The sequence below is a fragment of the Aquila chrysaetos genome, chromosome 15 (assembly GCF_900496995.4).
Source record: "Aquila chrysaetos chrysaetos chromosome 15, bAquChr1.4, whole genome shotgun sequence".
Taxonomy (NCBI): Eukaryota; Metazoa; Chordata; class Aves; order Accipitriformes; family Accipitridae; genus Aquila; species Aquila chrysaetos.
This window is the reverse complement of record NC_044018.1, coordinates 22,276,652-22,299,206: the sequence shown is the minus strand read 5'-3', so window position 1 is coordinate 22,299,206 and position 22,555 is coordinate 22,276,652. Positions and strand designations below refer to the sequence as shown.

The following is a 22,555-nucleotide window of genomic DNA, read 5'->3' as shown; positions in this document are numbered from 1 at the left end:
GCCCCTACAACAGAAAGTAGCTGTGATGAACTATAATCTGTTTCGGGAAATATAATTCTATAATGGAGATATATATGGACTTAAATATGAGAAGTTGTGGTCTCCAACAGGTCTCCTTTAAAAGAGATTCTGATTCATCCATGCTCACTTCTACTTATATTTGATCATAGCTGTTGACATGCTGTATCTGCCATGCAGAGAGATATTTCTCTACCAGAGGTAAGAAAGCCATATGGTTTGTGGATGACTATGATTTTTTTGCAAGGCAAACTGAACTACAAGACTATTTTTTTCTCTAGTTATTCAAACAAAACTACCCATTTAGCAAACAGAGTATTTTCAATTCAGGTGGGATATTTTGGCCCATAAAATACATTTCTAAGAACTGAAAGTCTCCCTTAAATACAATCATAACTGATGAGCTAACACTAACTTCTTGCATTAGTGGTCCTCTCATTCACCATGCATGGTTAGATAAACAAATTCACTGTAGTGATGAACTGAAGCAGCAAATAAGACTTGTCTTGTTCATGGAGTAGAACTGAAGCAGCTGTTTTTGTTTGACTGATGCAATTTGAAAGGGCCCCCAATGGTATACCTCAGAAAAAACAGGGGTTTATTTCAATGTTCTTTTTATTACCCAAACTACTCATAGGATTATCATAGCTATACAAGGAAATTGCTTTGACTACGTGTAATTGCAAGCAGGAAAAAAAGTTCCTGCCAAAGGCAGGTGTAAAATAACATTTTACCACCTTTGTTAAGGCACACAAAAACTACCCCAGTAATTACTCCAATGTCCATAATTTAGCCAGACAAAGCTCTCAATCAAGCTGAAATTTAGTCATCCAGACTGCGTCTGTGTGTATTTCCTTTAGAACATCTGCCGTCAGAAAAACCTGTTGTAACCCTGAGGTGGTAACCTGACCAGGACGGGCAATGGTCAGGAAAGGCTGCCGAGGCAGGTACCCTCTGCGTGGGATGCTACCTGGTGTTCAGACACAGTGGGAACTGAATACCCAAGCTTTCCTCAGGATCAGGCATGAATGTCCTACTCAGGGATACATTTCTCCTATCACATCTACCAACTAATATTAAAGTAACTTGCTTCATACATTGGAATTTGTTAGAATATAATTTTTAGTTAGGCATAATGGACCTTGACATTTTTGCTTTGATTTGGTAACTTCTTTTAACAGCTTGGCATAGCCAACAACATCACCACTAATACAGGTGGGACTTTGCCCTGCACAAGTGTGAAATCCTGATCCCATTAAGTCATTAGGAATATAACCACCAATTCAGCAAATCTTGGATTCGACTGTGCGGTTTTACATGTTACATAGACAAAACACATTCTCCTCAACACCTCTGTCAAGAGCAGTCTATGTTTGCTGGCTGTTAAATGCTTGTTTAAAGCATTTATGACTTCACTCGAAGTGTAACTTCAACTTGTACCAGAAATTTAAGCTCATTTCAGAGGGTCTAGAAATTCTAAAAAGTTAACAACAGAGGTATGCCCTGTACCATTCTAGTGCAAACTAGATACACGTTTAACTAAATGCAAATAGCACCTTATAGTACTAAAATCAAAAGCTAAAAATAATCTAAAATAGAATCAACGAATATTTGACAGTCCTGGTTTTTACTTCGTGTGTAACTGAACAATGGCATAATAAATGCATTCTTTAACTTAGGAATATTATGTCAGATCACACAGGGTCTGACTACACAGCACTCAGAATTAAATCTCCAATGCATAACATTGTAATTCATAAAACCGTTGAACATCATCTGAGTCCATTTTAACCAGATACCAGACATCTGGAAAAGCATGCAAAATAACAGGGGGCGGGGGTGGTGGGGGGAGAACAACCTTTCAAATATAAATGATAAAATCTGGTAAGCACTGTAAAAATAGCTAGAAAAAATTAAAACTTGTAATTCTGAAAGAAAATGCTTTGTGCAAACCATCTGGAAATGACTCGAAAGTATAATTGCTATATTGCTGAAAGCATAGAAGTATAAAACTTCTGCGCTTCCCATTTTACCTGTTTTCCAGATAAAACACAAAGGCGGAACTGAAACTAATCACAGCTGGGAAGGGCTCACACCTCAAATGCATTTGCATCATGAAACACTATCACCCCCTGCTCTACCCCAGAGCCGCCTTCTTAAAACGAGTCCAGCGCAACCCACACTCTTCCCCTGCCACATCCCAAGCCACAGCGCAAAGCATCCCGCCGCCCGGACCCCACGGGGGACTCCGCGGTCGCCTGCCCTCGGTCACACACCGAGGTGACCCTTCCTCCTAGCAGGGTGCCCGCTTGCGGCCATCCACCACCTAAAGGAGGAGAGCCGTTCCGTATTTCAAACGGCGCTGGCGCTCCGCTGGCGGTGCTGCTCCGAAGCGCGCAGAAATACACGCCGAGCGCAACTCCAGCGCTCCAGTTTCACAGCCGCGTCCTCGGGCTCGCACCGCGCCGAGCGCCCCGTCTCCGTCCGAGGGCTCCGCTTCGGAGGAGACTCCTTCGAACGTCCCCCGCTCCCGGGACACGCGAAGCCGCTGCGAGCCCGTGCCCTGCCGGAGCGCAGACGGGAACAGCCGGGCGGTTCCTGGCCGAAGACCGCGAACCCTCCGAAGTTTCAGGGAAGTTGAGGCCGAAGCGCTGACGGCCGCGTTCGTGGCGAAACGCCAGGCCGTACGGCGCCGGCACGGCCGGCGGAGCCGGGGCACCACCGGGCTAAGAATTAGGTTGCGACGGCGGCAGAAAGCGGGGCCGCAGGAGAAAGCCCCTTCGGCGCTCGCCGCCGGCCGGAGGGCTCCCCCCCGCTCCCCTCCCGCACCCGCTCCCGCCCCGAGGTGGCGGCCGCCGGGCCGTTGGCCGGCTCCGCTGCGGGAGGCGACTTTCGGGGAGGCGAGACGGGCCGGAGCGGGACGCCGGCGAACGGCTTCATTTCCCCGGCTGACGGCGTCTCAAAGGACCGCGGAGCCGCTCGGCCCAGCCGGCGGCAAACGCCACGGGGAGAGCCGGCCCCGGCCGCCCCGGCCGCCGGGGACAGCGCGGCAGACGCCGCCGGCCCCCGCGGACCTGCCCGACCGCGCCGAGCCCTGCGCGCCCGCGGAGAGGCGGACGCGCGGAGCCGGCGCGGGACGCACCCGCCGCCCGCCCCTCCTCGGATGCCGGGCTGCGGCCCCGCCGCTCCCCCCCCCGGGGCCCGGCCGCCCCTCCGGGGGGGGGGGGGGGGGCTGTGAGAGGCCGGGGCGAGCAGCGCGGCCCCTCCGACGGACCCGCGCCCTCCGCGGCGCGGCGGCCGGGAAGGGAAAGCGGGGGGAGCGGCGCAGGCGGCGGCGCGGCCGCAGCCCCCGGTCCCTCCTGGCGGGGCAGCCCCGGGCATCAGGCGCTCCCAAAATTTAAACCGCCGCCAGTACTGCGGCTCGGCGCGCAGCATCCCCCGCCCCGCCGCTCCCCCCGGCCAAACCGGCCGCACGGAGGGTCCGTCGTCCCCCCCCCCCCCACGCCGCCTCTCCCCGCCGTCCGCGGCCGATGCCAGCCCGCGGCCGCCCCGCGCCGGCACAGGGCACCCCGCCGCGCCACCGTCCCGCCCGGGCCGCTCCGCGCCGCGGCGAGACCCCCGCCGCGGCCAGCGCTGCGCCGGGACCCGCCGGTGACGGCGGAGGACACCACAACCGACGGCGCCCCCCCCCCCCCAACCCCCCCGCCGCCCGGGCACGGGTCCCCGACGGCGGCGGTCCCCGCGGGCAGCGGCACCCCCGTTCCCTCCGCCGCCCGGGCGGGGGCATCCCGCGAGGAGCGCGGCGCGCCCGCCGCCCCGACGGCGGCCCCCTCCCTCCCTGCCGTCGCTCCCGTCCCTCCCTACCTTTTTCAGCGCTGACATTCTAGTGCATTATTAACGCGGCGGGTGCGGGCTGCGCGCGGGGCTGCCGGGTCAGGTGAAGGAGACGCCCGGCCGGCAGCGGCAGCAGCGGCGCGCGCCCACCATCACCCCGGCGACTCTCACCCCGCCGGGGCGCCGCCGCCGCCGCCGCCCGCTCCCCGCGCGCCGCCGGGGCCGCCCGCCGCGCGCCGCCCCCCCCCCACCCCACCCCCCTTCCCGTTCCCTCCCCTCCCCGCGCGCACCCCCGCCCTCGCTCCCGCGCCTTCGGCGGCGGCGGCGGCGGCGGCGGCGCCCGCCCGGCTCTGCGCAGCCGCGCTCCCCCTGCCGGAACCCGCGGGCAGCGCGCCGGCCGGGGAGGGAGGGCGGGAGGGGCCGCGCGGCCCCGCCCCTGCCACCGCCTCCGCCAATGGCGCGTCTCCGGTCCCGTGACGGACAGGCGCGGCGGCGAGCAGGAAGGAGGGCGAGCGCGGGGCTGGCGGCTGCTGAGGGGCAGGTCGGGCTCCTCGGAGGGGGCCGCCCGCGCGGCCGGGGCCATGGCCCTCAGCAGGCGGGAAGGTGAGGAGAGGCCGGGCCGGGTGAGGGGGCGTCGAGCGGGGGCGTCTCTGCTGCCGCGCCCGCTCCTTGGGGCTGGGGACGAGGGAGCCCGGCGGGGCGGCGGTTACCGGCCGCGGCCGCCCTCGGCTGAGGCGCGTTTCCGCCCGGGCGTACCGTGCTGCCGCCGTTCCTGTCCCTCTCCGCCGTGCCTTTCCCCGCGGGGGAGGGCGGTGGGAAGCCGGAGGAGGGGAGCTCCGGCAAGAGGGGCGGCGGGCGGCCTGGGGTCGCCTTGTGGGGGGGGGGGATGCCTCCCGGCGGGGGGGCCCTGAGGGGAAGGCGGCGGGCGTGCAGGGCGAGGGGAGGCACGGCCTGGTGGTCTGAGCCCCCCTCGGAGCTCCTGTCCTGTAGCCCCTCTGGCTCGGGGCTGCCAGGGAGAGTTCCTGCTGCTGGGTGTTCCTGCCTGGGGGAGGGGGGGGAGGTACGTGAAACTACTGCCCTAATCAGAAAGTATTTTAGGATGAGCACCTCTTTTTCTCAGTATGCACGTGTTATGTGTGCTCGTTAGTGGCCGCGGAGCCTGGCTTATTTAAAGCGAGTTAGTGCAGTTCTGACAAAAGTATGGTACTGTGCTTGCAAAGGAAAAAAAAAAAAACCCTTCGCTTATCCAAGCATAACTTCAGTCCGTTTGGTTTGCCTTTATCTTTTATAAGACGTGGCTTTGCTCAGGAAGAATGCAATAATAAAAATACAGGTGTTCTTTAAGTGATACCTTGTTCTTAAGGGGGATTGAGTTGGGCTGAGCTATAAGAGAGTTGAATGCCTGCCTACTGTAGTGACTTTGTGGCTGGCTCTTGAGTTTTCAACCAGTTCCAGCATTCTGAAACGTGAATCCTTCCTGTGAGAAGAGCAACGTGAGAGTGAGACTGAACAGCAAGGGTTAGTGTTTAAGCTATTTGCTGACTGCAGCTGGTGATGGTTTTGAAAGAAGTATAAAACAGAGTAGAATTCTGTGTTTTAGATGCGGCTTCATTCTGAGGAATGGAGAAGGCAGATGGAGTAACTGTTTTGTTTCTGGTTTGACTTCCTTTGAGGAAAACCAGAGAATTGCAAATTGATGTCTTCTGGGAGAAGGTTAGAGAGTTGGGAAGAGTGAGTTCATTCACTTGTAAATAAATGTGTGACTCTAGAGCCAAGAATGGGGGAGACAAATTACAAAGCACTCAAATTGTTTAAAACCAGAGGTCAAATAGAGAACTACTTGTTTCAGTACGGTGGAAGAGAAAGCTAAAATGATCGTGCTGAGTGACTGCCTTTACCGTGTAAAGTTAGAAATCACTTATGTTTTCTTCAGCCACTCTAAGGACTGATGACTTAAGATTGGGAAGAAAATACAGCGAGGAATACAAGGATGATAAGCATGCCACGTGGTCACCTGGGATGAAATAACAAAACTGGAAGAGTTTACAACATCATCTGCTGAGCCTCAGCAGCCAATAGCACATATGGAAACTGTTGACTTTCTATTGTGTAAAACTATATACATTTTTAAAAAAGGCGGGTGTCTCAGAAAAGAGCTGAAAAAGAAGGTTTAGCTGCTTCTCTTTAAGGTTGTTTTTGCTCCTGTCTATGGGCGTAGGTTGAAGATGCGGAAGATAGACTTTTGTCTGCATTACAAGTGAACACTGAAGCTTTTTATTTTGTATTGAACGTGGCCATAATACAGAAAAAACAGGATGGTCAACAGCTTGTAAGTCATGGGTCTAATTGTCAGTTAAGAAAATCTAAATAGTGGAAAGACAGTAAGCCAGCAGTGGAGATAAGTGAAGTGCGCTTCACTTTGCCAGGAAAGGGTTGGGCAGGTGTAACTGAGAAAGTGCAAAGTTTTTTTTGAGTTCTGTGGGGCTTTTTGTTTTTCAGTTGCTCATGTATCAATGATTCATAACAGGGCTAGAGGTACTAGCAGTTGTCATTATATGTATTACTGACAGGATTATTATCCTCTCTGGGACAGCTGAATTCATAATTCATAGCTGTTAAACATCATCAATTGCATCTTTAAAGCTATTGTCATCGTTCTTGAAAGTTTGGCCGGCCCCAAGGTAACACTATCGTAAAGGGTTATCTAGTGGTGTTCCTGCTGCTGAAGGATAGAGTTAAGATATCAGTGTAGGTGTCGTATACATTGTTGACCTTAACTGCTAATAAGTGATACAGAAGTTAGTATGCCGGACAAAGGATGATCTAGCGGTACTACAGGGGACTTCCTATTTGAGAGATTAAACTAGAAATCGGATAGGGCCAATTGATAGTCATCAGTAAAAACAGTAACAAAAGGTTTTCAACAGTCAGAGTATTGCATCAAGGAGTGCTATTTTCATGTCTTTCTGATGATTCACATGACTTGGGCTTGGGGCAGGAAGCTCATATTTGTAATAGGGATTGAAATGAGATTGCGGTTCCTTGGTTTTAGGGTTTTGTTGGTTTGTTGGCCGTTTAAAAAAAAAAGTCAGATATTAAACAGTTTAACACATCAGGTTTTTTTTCCTTTTTCTAATTGTTTAAGAACAACCTTGCTTCTTACAGATCTTGGGGTTTTTTATTATTATTTTTGTTTTCTAAACTCAACATAATTTTTTTGAAAACACTTTGAGGCTTTTTCTGGGAAAAAAAACAAAAACTTTTTTTAGGGTGGATGTCTTTTCTTTCATCAAGATATGTTTATCAGTAAGGGAAGTATTAATTAGAAGTGGAGTCTGATGCCTGACACTATTTTCTTTTGCTCTGGGAGAGGTATCTTCCTCCTGCCCCGCCATGCCCAAGCAATTAACAATGTGTATTGCTTTCAGTGACCAAAGATTTATTACAGCTCACCAAGATGTAAATTTTATTTGAATTGTAGTTGAATAAATCACAGATATCTGGGGTTTGTGATTAAATGTAGAAGTTGCACTACTGCAAGTGTAATTGACTCTGCCATTAAAACCTTTTGGGCAGGGGGGGGAAATCTTAGGCCTTTTTTGTTGCTGACTTCAACGTTGTGCCTGGATGAGAAATCTAGCCAAGGAGAAAGGCCAACATGGAAATGAAAGATCCAGTGGCTTTGTATTTAGAAAGTCTGTGAGCTTACAGATAGCTGAATATGTGGAGCCTGACATAATGTGGTCTTTGGGGTTCTGTGTTTTGTGGGGGTGGGTTCTTTGGAGGGGGTGGCTTTGGGTTGGTTTCTTTTCAGAAATTATACTTTGGAGCTATTTTTATTTACTTTGCAGTGATATAGCATGGTCCACGAGATAGATAGGACTTTGTTTAAACATACTAGGATATTTTTAGGAACAGGTATATGTACTTGTGTTATTTACTAAAAGTGGTAAGTGGAGGAGGTGATGTGCACCATTTTGGTGTGTTGGTTTGGGGTTATTTTACCTTTTTAAACAATCAGTGTGTGATGCCTTTCACTCAACACTAGCTTTGAGCTTGTTATCAGTAGATTTCTGGAACATATTTGCTAACTCAGAGCAATCCATAAAAAGTTAAGATTTGTGTCATGGTTTAACCCCAGCTGGCAGCTCAGCCCCACGCAGCCGCTTGCTTGCTCCCCTCCCCAGTGGGATGGGGGAGAGAATCGGAAGGGTAAAAGTGAGAAAACTCCTGGGTTCAGATAAAGACAGTTTAACAGGTAATGCAAAAGCTGTGCACGCGAGCAAAGCAAACCCAGGAATTCATTCACCACTTCCCATGGGCAGGCAGGTGTTCAGCATCTCCAGGAAAGCAGGGCTCCATCACACATAACAGTGACTTGGGAGGATAAAACGCCATCACTCCAAACATCCCCCTGTTTTCTTCTTTTTCCCCCAGCTTTATAAGCTGAGCATGACACCATATGGTCTGGAACATCCCTTGGGTCAGTCGGGGTCAGCTGTCCCGGCTGTGTCCCCTCCCAACTCCTTGTGCCCCCCCAGCCTCCTCGCTGGTGGGGTGGGCTGAGAAGCAGAAGAGGCCTTGGCTCTGTGTGAGCACTGCTCAGCAATAATGGAAACATCCCTGTGTTATCAACGCTGTTTCCAGCACAAATCCAAAAAACACAGCACCACAGGAGCTGTTATGAAGAAAATTAACTCTATCCCAGCCAAAACCAGCACAGATTGTTATTTCCAGTAGGCAATATGTGGTTTCTTATGTTTTCAGTTGTCTTTAGTTCAGAAGGTTGAAAACTGTTCTCTAGAAGTTTGCATTTCTATTAAGCATTGCCTAATGGCTTAAATTAAAAGTCCCTTTATGACTAGAAAGAAAAGGAAAATTCTCTCTCATTGAAACTTCCAGAACTTTGTAATGATGTGATATTTGGTATAATATTGATTTCTGTTATATGCATATGTGGGGACGGTTGCAGAAATTGCTGGATATTATGTTACAGTCAAATATTCAAGTCACAGCAAAGGGCAATATATTTACTCTCTGAAGAAGACTATGTAGCCATTCAATTGTATTTATATTTTATATAACAAGAACTTAAAAAGATTCCTTTTAAATAAAACCTAAATTATGCACAGTCTTGCTGAACTTTTGCCTGTGCTCAGTGATATTACCCCTGCCAGTTTCACGGTTTGTTTTGTAAATACTAGTATATTGAGCTTTGTTTTAGTTTCATATGAGCAGAGGGAGCAAGCTGTCTCTTTAAAATTTTCAGGTTTTTTTCCTCTTCAGTAATCTGAACTCTGAATGACTTTTTTTTGTTGTTGTTTTTGTTTTTACTGTTTTTAGCTATTCTTATGGCAGTGCTTTAGGCCATTACAGTACTATTTGTTTTCCATGTTACCCCCAGCATTTACCATAACATTTAACTTTAGCCCACATGTGTGGTATAGTTTGATGTTCACTTCAAAGCATATCCTGTTTACATCTGGATAAGAGTTCTTCACATTGAAGTAAGGTTTATACTTTCTGAAGTTTACAAAATTTACACCTGTGTTGGCAGGGGACTGGTCTTGGTGAGCAGTGATGTTATAAGCGCACAGCCTTTTTCTTTTTTTTTCCCCTTCCCTCCAAAATTTGTCTCAGAAGAGAGAGGGGGGAAAAAGTGTCTTTTACAGCTGTGGTTTACAGTTGGTCCAGCTTTGAGTAGCCAGAATTATTATTATTAATAATAATATTCAGCAAAGTTGAGCTTCTTTAGTAAGGGTGGGTGAGATATCTTTAGATGTTTTGAGTGAGGTCTGTTTGATTGTGCCAGGTAAGATCAAGATAATGGTGCAGTATGAGAAATGTATTGTTAAGGACTGTAAAGATGCTTAGAAATATGGATAGCATGCACAAATTGAAATAATGGTGAAGATGCTCTGTTTTCCCAGGACTGTAGTAGGAGTACACATCTTACAAGGTGTTGCTATGAGGCAGATGGGGTTCTTATGAACAGCTGGAACAAAATCCTGATGTTCTCATTGTGGTGGTTATGTAGCTTCTTATCTGTGTCAAGACAAGTTTATTAGACATCTAGGAGCTTGCGGCTGCAATTAAGGTGGCCTACTGAGAGATCTCTAAAGCCTTTGTTGAGACAGGATGGCACGATCTATTGGATTCTTACTGAACTACGCAGTCATGCAGAATTTGCTGACAGATGTAACACCAATCTTCCTGATTTGAAACTACAATGTGACACAGAGATCGTGCTTGGTGAAGCTGAATCAGTTTCGTCTAAGCTAAGAAGAGAAAAAGAATGTCCACTTTTTGTAGCAAATAAATTACTGTTTTGTATCTGCAATTGCTGTGAACTGTGTTGGCCTGGATGCACGCAGGTCCATCTTTGAGTCGTAAATCACTCTCCCATTGTGACTCACTTAGGTGAATACATAAATGTGGGGTATGGAATCACTATATTCTTTTCCTTTCCTTCCTTTTTACCCTACTGATGTGTGCTATGTACTTAAGTTGCTCTTGTTCAAAAGTTGCCTCAAAGATAGGAGAATGGTATATTAGTGAGTTTTGGATAACAAAGTGATTTTGCATATATTCTAAAAATTAGTGCTAGGTGAAAAGATGAATGGAGCCACGTTTTATGGGCTACTGTATTAGAGCACAGAACTGGAGGGTTTTTTTACACTATGCCATTCTTGAACTGTAATAAAGAATAAGGCAGGAGTAAAATCTAGGCAATTAGCATCTGATTTTAATGTCTAATGGGATGTGGAACATTAATAGATGCTGTTTCAGTGAGAATAATGTCAGAGGTCTTGAGATGAACCTCAATATTGTGAAGTTAGCGTTACATGCTAGATTTAAAACGGCAGCATCTGAGCTTCTTGTGCAGCTCCCCGTGACTTTTTGGTTAACAACTGTACTGGGATGCAGACAGCTGATACCTAGTAGTTCACACACAGAATTCATCTGACCTTGAATGCAAGTAAATCCTTCTGTTATTTGATTCCCAAACAGTAAGTGTAGGTTCTCTTCTTTTTTTCCCCCTAAATGTGTAATAATAGCTTTAGCAGTTAAGAGTAAAATGATTTATGTTATATGGAGTGTCAATGAGATCAATTGTAAAAGTGGGGAAAAGGACCGTTCCTACCTTATGTGTAGACATTATATCAAAAACTGTACAAATTTTTCCATTTAAGCTGTCAATCAAGTTTTATGAGGCTAGTAGAACTAAAAGATTGTGTAAGGAGCTAGTCAAGTTAAAAATAATCAGTTTCTGATATTGGCATTTCACCATGGTGTTCCTGGTCAGTCTTAATTCCAGAGTTTTGTAGTTCCAAAGAAACCAAAACCAAGCAACCCACCCTCCTTGACATCTGATGATAATATCAGATGATAATAGCTCCTGGGGGAAATGGGACGAACAGCCTTTGTTCATAGAAGTGCTTTCTTTGTGAATGCAGGTAGTTTAAGGTGTATGAGGCTGAGAGACTGTGCCTTCCAGACCAAAAGACTCTTCTTCAGAATCAAGGTTTCTAACATGTAGGGAGATCTTCACAGGAAACAAATGACTATGTAATACAGGATTCCTTAATATAGTAAGAAGAGGCGGAAAAGGGACCAAGGCCAAAAAAAAGTCAAGCTTTTCAAATGTGAGTAGCAAACATGGTGTGTGTATTTTATGCCAAAGGTGATTAAGCACTGGAAAAAACCTCATGTGAACTATTTAGTTCCTCCATTTCTTGAAGGGCCTCCGGAGTCGTTTGAAATATATTAAAAATACTCAAGACACAAGTTGTCAGGTCTCAGCGTGGGTAGGTGCGTAAAATTACTTCTTCCAGTCATTCAGACAAGAGAGCATAGTGCTTTTTCTGGCCTTAAGGTGCAAGTGAATTCCACCCTGAAATTTGAAGCTGAAAAATTACTTGGTATCTTCCTCAAGAAAGAATTTCAGAGAATAACAGTGCTGTTTGGAAACAAGGGCTATAAATTTATAGATAGATGCAGTTAAGTCCGAAGTATGAAAACTGAAGATGTTGTAGATGATCTGCAGAATGGCATCCTCTTTGATCAAACATAAGATCTTGTAAGATGTTAGCTTCTGTGTTTGTCTACAAGTGCCTCTTGAAAGAGATAGTCAGCTTCAGCCTGAATTTTCTGCACCAGATCTTCCAGTCCTTACTTTTATCCTGTTTTGTCCTTCAGCTACTCTTGTAAGAGCCTGTTACCATAGCCTCACCTGCAGGATGAGGACTGCTTGTGGGTTGTGAACACAATGCAAAATACTGTAAAATTGGAGGCTTCCCATTCCTATGTGCATAAAACTGTACTTTGACCACAGCTAGAATTTGGCATATTTCACACTTCCCCCCCCCCCCCCCCCCCCCCCGCCCCTTTGGAAAGATCAATTTTGTTATTCCCATTACAGTGCTTTGCTTTGGTTTGTACACACTCTATTGATGGTGGAATGGAATTATGTCACTCTTGGCAAAGCTGACTTCACTGGTAGCAGGAAAATTACATTTTCCTTTTCTTCCTCCTGATTTGAACAACAGCATCCCTTCTTAAATATAAAATACACCCTTATGATGATCTGAACTGTCAGGCTATACAGGATGTAATTGCACGTCGTTGTATTCTTCTTCCTTTCCTCTTATCTCTGTGCAGCTTGAACACTTTTGGAAATGGGAAGGTTGTATAAAAATGAGGGGAAGTGGGAAAATGGTACCCTGCTCAGCTGCCATGGAATGTTTTGTTGTAGTTAACTCCTCCCTTTCCTCTTTGATTTTTAATCTGTTGGTAGTTGCTGAACTGGTATCCCAAGTCTGGGAATCTTCTCTGCAGCTAAGTGATCTCTACTCAAAGATTTTTGAAGTTAATGTTTAAAGAGCTAGTCATTCCCGTCAGGGCTAGAACTTGTGTGTGCGTGTGCACACGCATGCTCTCTTGACATAATTCAAGCTTCTGGTCTCTGCCATTTCTAGCAATGGTTCTGGGGTCTTTGAGCTTTAAGCTATGTCCTTTTTGTTTTGCTTGTGGGGTTTTGGCTGTGGGGGTTGGTGATTGGGTGTTTTGTTTTTGTCTGGGAGCAACCTGTGTGTGGCTTTTCTTGTATTGTGAAATTCAGGTCAACATTAATACATTTCATTATCCTCAGAGGTCCTGTGTATTGATTTCCATTGACTATAACTGGGGCTTGTACTCAGTGCAGTATCATCTGTACTGAGTACATCTTGGACACCCAGTGGCCAGTTGGCAGAATTGGTGTCTTGTATACACTAGGTCTCTGGAGGGGTATCTAATGTGTAAACAGAGTATGATGCCTTGCATGGGTCTGCCACTAGGCATCATAACTGCAAACTGAATTTTGCCCCTAGCTTCTGAAACATAAACTAGGTGTCTTTGTCTTTTTGAGACTTATGGAGCCATGACCCAAGAATCACTATAAGTTAGGCCAAACAAATAGAGAGTGAAGACCTGGACAGGCTGGACTGATGGGCCGAGGCTAATTGTATGAGGTTCAACAAGGCCAAGTGCCAGGTCCTGCGCTTGGGTCATAACAACCCCACGCAGTGCTACAGGCTTGGGGAAGAGTGGCTGGAAAGCTGCCCAGCAGAAAATGACCTGGGTGTATTGGTCAACAACTGGCTGAATATGAGGCAGTGGCGTGCCCAGGTGCCCGAGGCGGCCAATGGCATCCTGGCTTGTATTAGAAATAGTGTGGCCAGCAGGAGCAGGGAGGTGATTGTTCCCCTGTAGTCCGCACTGGTGAGGCCGCACCTCGAGTCCTGTGTTCAGTTTTGGGCCCCTCACTACAAGGAAGACATTGAGGGGCTGGAGCGTGTCCAGAGAAGGGCAACGAAGCTGGTGAGGGGCCTGGAGCACAAGTCTTATGAAGAGCGGCTGAGGGAACTGGGGCTGTTTAGCCTGGAGAAAAGGAGGCTGAGGGGAGACCTTATCGCTCTCTACAACTACCTGAAAGGGGGTTGTAGTGAGGTGGGTGCTGGTCTCTTCTGTCAGGTGGCTGGAGATAGGATGAGAGGAAATGGCCTCAGGTTGCGCCAGGGGAGATTTAGATTGGACATTAGGAAAAATTTCTTTACTGAAAGGGTTGTCAGGCATTGGAACAGGCTGCCCAGGGAAGTGGTCAAGTCACCATCCCTGGAGGTATTCAAAAAGCGTGTTGACAAGGCACTTAAGGACATGGTTTAGTGGGCATGGTTGATGGCTGGACTCGATCTTAAAGGTCTTTCCAACCTAAATGATTCTATGACCTTTGTTCATCAGTTTGGCCAGTTGAGCAACTCCTTTGGAAAGAATCCAGAAGACCTAAAATATGAAAGTCAATGCTGTATGGTTAAAGGGCAAGTAAGCTTTGTGGGGAATGGTTTAAGGGAATGGATAGTAACTCCAAGCCAGAAGTTATCATCAGTCTTCCACCTGCTAACTGGTAAGAATGGCAGTCTGGCTAACATTATCTGTATGTAGCAGTCTCTTAAAATTAAAATGCTTTTATAGCCTGTTGCTTTGGGTCCTCATGAAATCCAGGTATCTCTTTTTCAAGAGCCACTCTTTTTCAAGTGGTCCCCTTGAGCACCTCCAGTCAAGAGTTGACTGTCCAGCCACGATTAGGGAAGAGGAGATTATGGAGGCAATGGGGTTGTTATACCCAATTAGGCAAGGCCCTAAGCAATCTGCTCTAGTTGATTTTACTCTGAGCATTAGGATTAGACTAGATGATGTCTGGATGTCCCTTCCAACCTTAACTGTTCTGTGATTTTTATGACCGTGCTGTAAAGTAACTGTCCTGCTGTGGCCTTCGTAGGAGATGTGATACTTACACAATAAAAGAGACTTCAAGGATTTAAATCCTTTTGAATATCAGAGAGTAATTCTGCACTAACAGATGAACTGAACATTTTAATGAAGCCTTGCCCATATGTTCTGCATGTGGATTATCATTCTGTCTCCCCTTTCCATCCTCTTCTGTTTTGCTGTACTATCTTTTCTTCTGCTTTAGCAGAAATAGCATGTTAACACATCTTACACATAGGATGGCTTCAGAAGAAATTCCTGACTCTTCCCTTTTTGGAAAACTTCTGTCTGTAGGGGAGAGAGAGACCAAGTAGGGCAACTTGCAAGCTTCACAGAGTTCTAATGTGTTCAGCGCTCTTGATGCCGCTTATTTTATTCTTGCTGCCCAAGTTGCATTTAAGTAGGCAGAAGGCAACCAGTTGAGAAGTGTGGTGGGGGTGCTTACAGTATGTATGGCAAGTAGCCAAAAGTATGTGGCAAGCATTCTCCACAGAAATGTTTTTGAGGAAATTGTGGCCTCCTACACTCAGCTGGACAGGAACACTTCCGATGTTGTTCAGAACTTTATTTGTTTAGTTTTTCAGCATGCTTTTGTTACAGTCTGTAGTCTTAACTGAGTTTTAAGTCTTGCTGTCAACCCCAGGAGAACCTTTATAAATCTGCAGTGCTATTCCAGTGTTGGCATGTGTGTGTTTGTGGGTAGTCTGCTTATGTACCTAAGAAACTTAAAGTGGTGTCGATTTAATATGTAGATGCCAAACAATGCATTTATTTGAAGGATGCTTTTTACTCTTCTCACAAAATTGTGGTAGAAAGATCCTCGATGTTCACAATTTGTATCACTAGCCAGTATGTGTTCTGCACTGTGTTTCTCGGACTTATACTTTGGTTTGTTTGTTATGTCAGACTGTAGAGACCTTGTGCTTTTTCAGTTTTCTGATGTATTTGTACTTCGCTATTTCCACACGAGTTGTCAAGAATTAGCCATGGAACTAGTCTGGTACCTATTGCAACTTGTTCTCTTTTCTGAAAATACTTTGTTACTGAGGAATTCCTGGAAAGATGTCTTCTGGTGTTGCTTCAGCTCATTGCACAGTAGGAACATCCAGTGCTTTCAATTACAGGCTGGGTGTTTTGATTAGTGTTGCATGTTTTCATCTAGAAAGTGAATTTGTTTCACTTTTGAAATTAAATAGAAAACTTACTCAGAAGACCAGACTAGAATATGTAAGCTTTTCACATTTGTAGGTCTATTAGAATTGAAGTTTTCTACTGAAAACTTCAGGCAGTTGGACTAGATGATCATTGTAGGTCCCTTCCAACTGAAATACTCTTAACTGCAGAAATACAGGAACTGCTCTCTTCATCTTGTGTTTACAGCTCTCTGCATCTCAGACACAACACCGCAGTTGGTTTTTTTTGAAGCTATAGAAGTACACAGAAGCCACATACTTCACTGTAAAATGACATAAGCTCTTAATAATGCTGTGAGGAAAGTTCATGTGTTTTAAATATAATTATAGTTTGAATGAAAGTACAGTGGCTCTACAGATTAAAATCTTCCACTGTTGGCTTTTTAAACTGTTATTTGCCACTACTATAAGCCAAATTGCACTTCTTTAAGTGGAAAACTTGATGTCAGTGGGACTTCTATGAGGAAACTGAGCAAAATCTCATCCTAATGCTCTAAATGAGTTGTGTATATGCATGTTTATGTACTGCCCTTAAATGTGACTCTGCCTTAGGTACTGCTGAAGTAGTAAGCAAAGTTCAGGACCTTGGTTACTGCATTAAGATGTTATGTGGTTTTTACCCATTTAAAAAAGCAGCAGCCATGCAGTGGTTACGACTAGTAACTTACTCTTTCTTTATGAATGTCTGTCTTGTACAGCATTAGTGTACCTGATGAAAGTCAACTTATCTGGTGCTATTTGATGTGACTCCTTCTTGCTAGCTTTAATTTCAGAGACCTGTTTTAGATAAATTTTGCCTACCTCCTTTTAACAAATAAAAGGATCCAGTGTGATCACAGACATTTGATCTCTGGCTTAGTTTGCTTACATGTCAGTAACCAAATGTAAGGAACCCTGGAGTGATCTTTGAAGAATATAGTATTAAAAGCAGTCTTCAGTGCAGCTGGTTCTAGTCCTTCCTGTTGGCAGTGAGCCCTGTAGTGTTTATAGGAGTTAGAGCTTAATATAAGAGACTTCTCTAACTACTTAGTTTTGTCTTTTCCTGTTAGTTTAGGAGAAGAATATTGCAATACTTCTAGATGCTCCTCAGTGCGTTGATTGGCAGCTCTCATTCACCAGTAGTTTCTAATATTTTTGTGGCATGGTCTAATGTAGTCTTATCCTTGAGCTATATAACACTTCTCACTACTTGCTTAAAATTCTTTTGGCATTTGTTTGCTTCTGCTAAACAGCCTAGCTTTTTGTTGTTGTTCTATGTCTTGTTGGTTATTATAAAAACTCTTCTCTGTGTCTGCTCAGGTTTGAGTTCAGCTGGTTTGTACACAGCAGACTTAAGGCTGTACAAGGTTTTTGGTGAGATCTCTCTAGATTCATATATTAATGTACTCCATTTTCCCGTCTCAGATTAAAAAATACTTGGCCCAATAGGGTCTTGGATCACATTGTCATTGTACCTGACCTCCATGACAGTAGTGGCTCAGTCTCTCTTGTGATTGATTAAACACACAGGTTTTCATCTGTAGCCACCTCCAGCTTAGTAATCTCCATTTTAGGAATGTTTGCTTATCCCCCTAAGTGTGGAGCCCTCCCACCCCCTCGGGGGGAGAAAAAGTCCATAAGGTTTCATTTCTGTCTTTAATCTTTATAACCTTGTTAACAGTCAGTGTAGTCTGGTCTTCCCCTACAGCTGAAGAGCGAAGACTCTTTAAACCTTTACAATTTGGGCCAGGTATTTCTGTTAATATTATTATTGTACAGTACCTCCTTTTGACCATATGCCCAGCTCTAACATTGTGAAGTTTCCTTTGTAGAATCTTGAAGTGTGTTCAATCTATTCCACAAAACTAAACCACTTAGCTTATCTGTTTTCTTCTCTCATTTCCAGTTTCTCATCTGTTAGTTCCAGAGACTGCTTTATTCTAAGAGGAGAGATATATTTGCAGTAGTCTGTGCAACAAGGCTTCCCTTTTTTTTCCCTTGTAATTGGCTTCTTACTGCTGTTCACATTTCTTTCCTGTTCGATTACAGGCTCAGTTCCAGAGATAATTCCCCTAAAACTATTCTTTCTTTTCCAGACTGGAACGCCAGGTTTTGTAATATGTGAATACAATTTTCAAGAATGTCCTCAAAAACATACCCAGTAGAATATAATAAATTCACTCCCTTGTACGTTGTGCATTAACGCTGTATATAAATGTGGCAAATTTTGTTGGTTCTGACTCCAAATAGCGTATCCCTCATCTTTCTGTGGTCTCCCTCGTCTCTTCTTGCGGTCTTTTTAAAAACACATCTCAAAATTGTATATGCTTGTTTAGAAACATCAGTCTGTTACGAAAAGTAGAAAAGTGTTCCCAGATCAGTATCTTGAAAGACCACATGAATCTGTACAGATCCTCCATCACTTATGTTGACAGGAAAACAACAGCATCAAATAACCATATGTATTTGGCTATGCTACAGGTATGGTGAGAGCAAGTCTTATTCCATTTTGTAACTCTGATAGGTTAGATATGTCTCTGGTAGTAGGTATTCTTCCTTGAATTTTTTTTATTGCTAATATCTTGTTAAGAGGTAGTTATTCCTACCAGATGGACTGATCTCTGAAGCTGCATAGTGCCAAAGATATCAGGTTAAGGTGAGTTTTGAATAGGGGAGAAAAACTGCTCTGTAGCATCAGGCAAGACCAACCTCCTGTGGTTAAGCCAATGCTCATGGATAGCACAGGATTTTTTTTTTTTTTTTGGTAATTGCAGCAATAAAACCCTGAGGAAAGAGCATCTTCTATCATCTGAAAAATGTTTTGGTAGCTCAGCTCTGAAACTCTTAACTGCAAAGCAGAATGCTTCTTTGGAGTATGTAAAGCTGCTGAGTGTGGCAGGATAGATATTCCTCAGAGCCTAATTTCCTCTTTCATTGATACACAGGACAAACTTGTTCAAAAAGTTTTGGGCTGCAGGCAGATTTTTTTTTTTCTTCAGGCTACAATATACTTAGGATTCCAAATAGTTCAGACTAAATCAGTGAGTTTTTTTCAGCTCCTCTCTAGCGATACCACCTTCTTCATTCTCCCAAGGAGGGTATACTGCTGGGATACATCGCTTCCTGCTGTCTTCAGAAGGCTTGAAATATATCAGGTTCCAAACAGGGACCTTGTCATGACTAGGTGTCACTGCTGCTCATTTCCATTCCGTCGTGGTTATTGGGAATTACTAGTTGTCTTCAGAGATGCCTTTGCAGGGCTGAGATGCGCTGACACAGGTGTGAAAGCTTTGCAGGCAATAATGAACTCTCCCACTCTGCACACAGCTGCTTCTTCCTGTGTCTGCTGAAAACTCCAGCCTGTAAGATTGGATGCTGCTTTGGTGTTGGCAGCTAAACCACATCTTTGCTGAAGTAAATCTATTACTGCTGCTGATATAGATATTTCTTTCTAAGCAAGAGAGATTTTGTGAAAGAATACTTTCCTCAGTATTCTCACCCTCCAAAGGCAGGCATTGTTTCAGCTTGCTTTCTCAAGCATAGATATTAGAGATGGGGAGAGCTCCATGTGAATGAGAAGGAATGAATGTATCAAAACTTGTCTTGTATTGCTTTCGGAAGCAATGCTAATGTGCATGTGAGCATAGTCCTTATATTTTAAAAAGAAAAAGGGTGAAGTCATTTTATGTGGGGGTAACTGAACAGATGACTAGAGAAATCAGATTTCAAGATGGGGAGCATAAAATCCACTGTAGCTGCTGAGGAGATAGCTACATAGCTCCTCATAGGTTTGGAGAAAATGTATTTCCATATATAGATTCATCAGTATCTCAATGATAATTTGCTTTGGAAGAACAGCTTCCTCAGTGCAAGTGCTTGAATGTTAATTTGTATACTGGTTTGGCTGTGCTGGAGTTAATTTTCTTCATAACAGCTCCTGTGGTGCTATTTTTTTTGGATTTGTGCTGGAAAGTGTTGATAACACAGGGATGTTTCCATTATTGCTGAGCAGTGCTCACACAGAGCCAAGGCCTCTTCTGCTTCTCAGCCCACCCCACCAGCGAGGAGGCTGGGGGGGCACAAGGAGTTGGGAGGGGACACAGCCGGGACAGCTGACCCCGACTGACCCAAGGGATGTTCCAGACCATATGGTGTCATGCTCAGCTTATAAAGCTGGGGGAAGAAGAAGAAAACAGGGGGATGTTTGGAGTGATGGCGTTTTATCCTCCCAAGTCACTGTTATGTGTGATGGAGCCCTGCTTTCCTGGAGATGGCTGAACACCTGCCTGCCCATGGGAAGTGGTGAATGAATTCCTGGGTTTGCTTTGCTTGTGTGCGCACAGCTTTTGCTTTACCTATGAAACTGCCTTCATCTCAACTCAACCCTCAATTCTACCTTTCTGATTCTCTTTCCCGTGCCATGTCGCGGGGAGTAAGTGAGTGTCTGTGTGGGGCTGAGCTGCCTACTGGGATTAAACCACGACATTTAGTAACTGTTCTACTGGAGTTCATTAAAATGCTGCAGTGTTAGCAGCAGTACTCAGGGAAAGGATCCAGGATAAACTTCTTGGACAACTTGCTTTAGATTCAGAGATCTGCAAAGGGCAGTTAACTTTGTCTTATTACACTGCTTATTTCTGTCTACATTCTCTAGTTGTCCTCTGAGGAGAGTAATTGCGGATTTTGTCTTTCTAGCTGTAGAATATCCTAGCAAGGGAACCTTATGAAAAGAAAATACACAGTAACTCGTTGATGTCTGTCTTTTTGGGAATGATGGTCTTAACCCATAACTTGCAAAATGGATTGTGCTTACTTGATGGGGACATAGCTGGCAGCTTGTCATGCATTTTTTCATGTCAGTGAATGATGGATAACTGTAGAAAAACTAAAATTTGGGCTTCATAAGCAAAGCTATCTGCACAAGTATCTCTTCAGGCTTACATCTTGTCATAGGCCTTTCATAAGGTCAGCGATTATTCAAGAGACTGGGCACAAGCAAAGAGTAAGTGATCACGTATAAACTAGCAAGAGCTCAAAAAAAGTGTAGCAGGACATTTTCCCCCATAGTTAGTCATTTACATGACAACTGAAGCATATTGCCAAGGTACTTGTGGAGATAAAGTTTGTCTATCAAGGACTAGTGGTTCAAGGATTTCCTAGCTTGATTAAGGTGATTTTTTTTCAGTTGCGAAGGAAAGTAATTTATTGAAGAGAGTTGTGTGATGATAGTATGATCTTCTGTTAAGCTGCAGTAGGAGCCATTCTTCTTATAACAGTGTAAGTCCTTTTCTCTTGGCAGAATTTTATTAAGAATCTGCACCAGCTTGCTTATATAGTGTCCATATACTGTATGTTAAATTTAAAATTGGAGTTAAGATAACATGTTGTTCTCCAAAACTCTCTTTTGCCACCTCCCCCTGTCCCACAATACCTGCTTGACCATGTAGAATTCATGAAACTGGGGATGTTGTTTTGCAATAGATAAAAACTTACTTAGTTTTACTTCATATTTTAATATAATATGTAATTTCAAGTGATTGAAATATGCATGCATCCATATAAAGATGATAGTTTTGTTGATGAGTAGATTATTTGCATATATTTCTTTTCTTTAATCAAATGATGCTTGCATTTGAGTAACTAGTAGCAGATTGCTAGTGTCGTCAGAAAGGGGCCATAAGAGGAAGAGGCGTATAAGAATACTGCTAATTCTGTAAAAATAATTGGGTTACCATGTGTTTCTGCTGCTGTCTACTTTTAGTTTTTCTATGTGATTAAATAGTTGTAGCTTGCTGATTTTAATGAGTGATTCAATTGCAATGCCTCTGTGCCAGAATAGACCTGCATTTTGAGCAGCCTTATAACACTTGTGTAGGAAGATACTTGTTTTAAAAGAAATTTTAAAAAATGTGTTTAGTCTGTAAATGTACTGTATTAATTTATTGCCAAAATGTAGTCAAATAGAAGACTTTAAATGTAACCTTGCTATTGAACTCTGGAGTTTTAAAGCTGCTTTTCTTACTCAAGTTTAGGACTTTAATATATTATTTTCAGCTCTACTTGTAAGAGGTGGGGACTACTGAAGACAAACGTGCATGGAATATGAGGGAAACTATCTTGTATTAATTAGTTGTTGGGTTTTTTAAGTCTTAAAATACCTTTAAAACACTGCATTTCTTGTTGTTCAAGAAGTTTTCTTACCCCACAGTGTTCATAGGGAAAGTACTGAAACGACTCTATGCTGAAACTTCATCATCTTCTCTTGTGCACACTTCAAGTAGAGAAGAGGAGGCGGTTCTCAGAAATCTGGGCTCAAAATCCAAAGAAAAGAATTTGGATGATGTTCAGACTTCATCAGCAGATGTTAGCGCATCAACTGATACACCCTGTGAATCATTTCAAGGTGAGACTGCATAGTCCTGTTTCTGATAATATGCTTTTAAATATAGTTACTTTACTTGAAACAGTATAGTACCTATTTTTTTTCATCTATTGATACCAACAGGCAAATTTGAATGCAAGTGCTAGTGGTACTTAATACGTAGAACACTTGAGGTCAGTGTGTAAGTCCTGTGAAAGCCAAGAAATAGTCTTGGTGTATATGCACGAATGCAGCACTTAGCAATAGCTAATACGAAACTTCAGTGTACGGTATAACTGTCTTTGGTGTAATGTCTGTTGAAGAGTGAGAAAATGACTTACACTGGTACAACTCTGCTCAG

The 22,555-nt window shown here is 44.5% G+C and overlaps 2 protein-coding genes across 10 annotated transcripts in view; one reads left to right on the top strand and one right to left on the bottom strand.

Annotated features, from left to right (window-relative positions):
• The window catches only part of DLGAP2 (DLG associated protein 2), a 482,669-nt gene extending 478,614 nt beyond the window's left edge, over positions 1-4,055 (bottom strand). For all 4 annotated transcript variants that reach the window (XM_030037650.2, XM_030037651.2, XM_030037654.2 and 1 more), the window contains exon 1: positions 3,883-4,055. In XM_030037650.2, the coding sequence (XP_029893510.1) occupies positions 3,883-3,900 (18 nt within the window). In that variant the 5' untranslated portion in view covers positions 3,901-4,055. The remainder of the gene's footprint in view (positions 1-3,882) is intronic.
• A 293-nt stretch (positions 4,056-4,348) lies between these two features.
• Positions 4,349-22,555, top strand: part of ERICH1 (glutamate rich 1) — a 100,562-nt gene continuing 82,355 nt past the window's right edge. For 4 of the 6 annotated variants that reach the window (XM_030037040.2, XM_030037039.2, XM_030037042.2 and 1 more), the window contains exons 1-2: positions 4,351-4,455; positions 22,042-22,236. In XM_030037040.2, the coding sequence (XP_029892900.1) occupies positions 4,434-4,455; positions 22,042-22,236 (217 nt within the window). In that variant the 5' untranslated portion in view covers positions 4,351-4,433. Of the gene's footprint in view, positions 4,456-22,041; positions 22,237-22,555 lie in introns of all 6 variants that reach the window. The other 2 variants (XM_030037043.2, XM_030037038.2) reach the window with 1 other exon arrangement.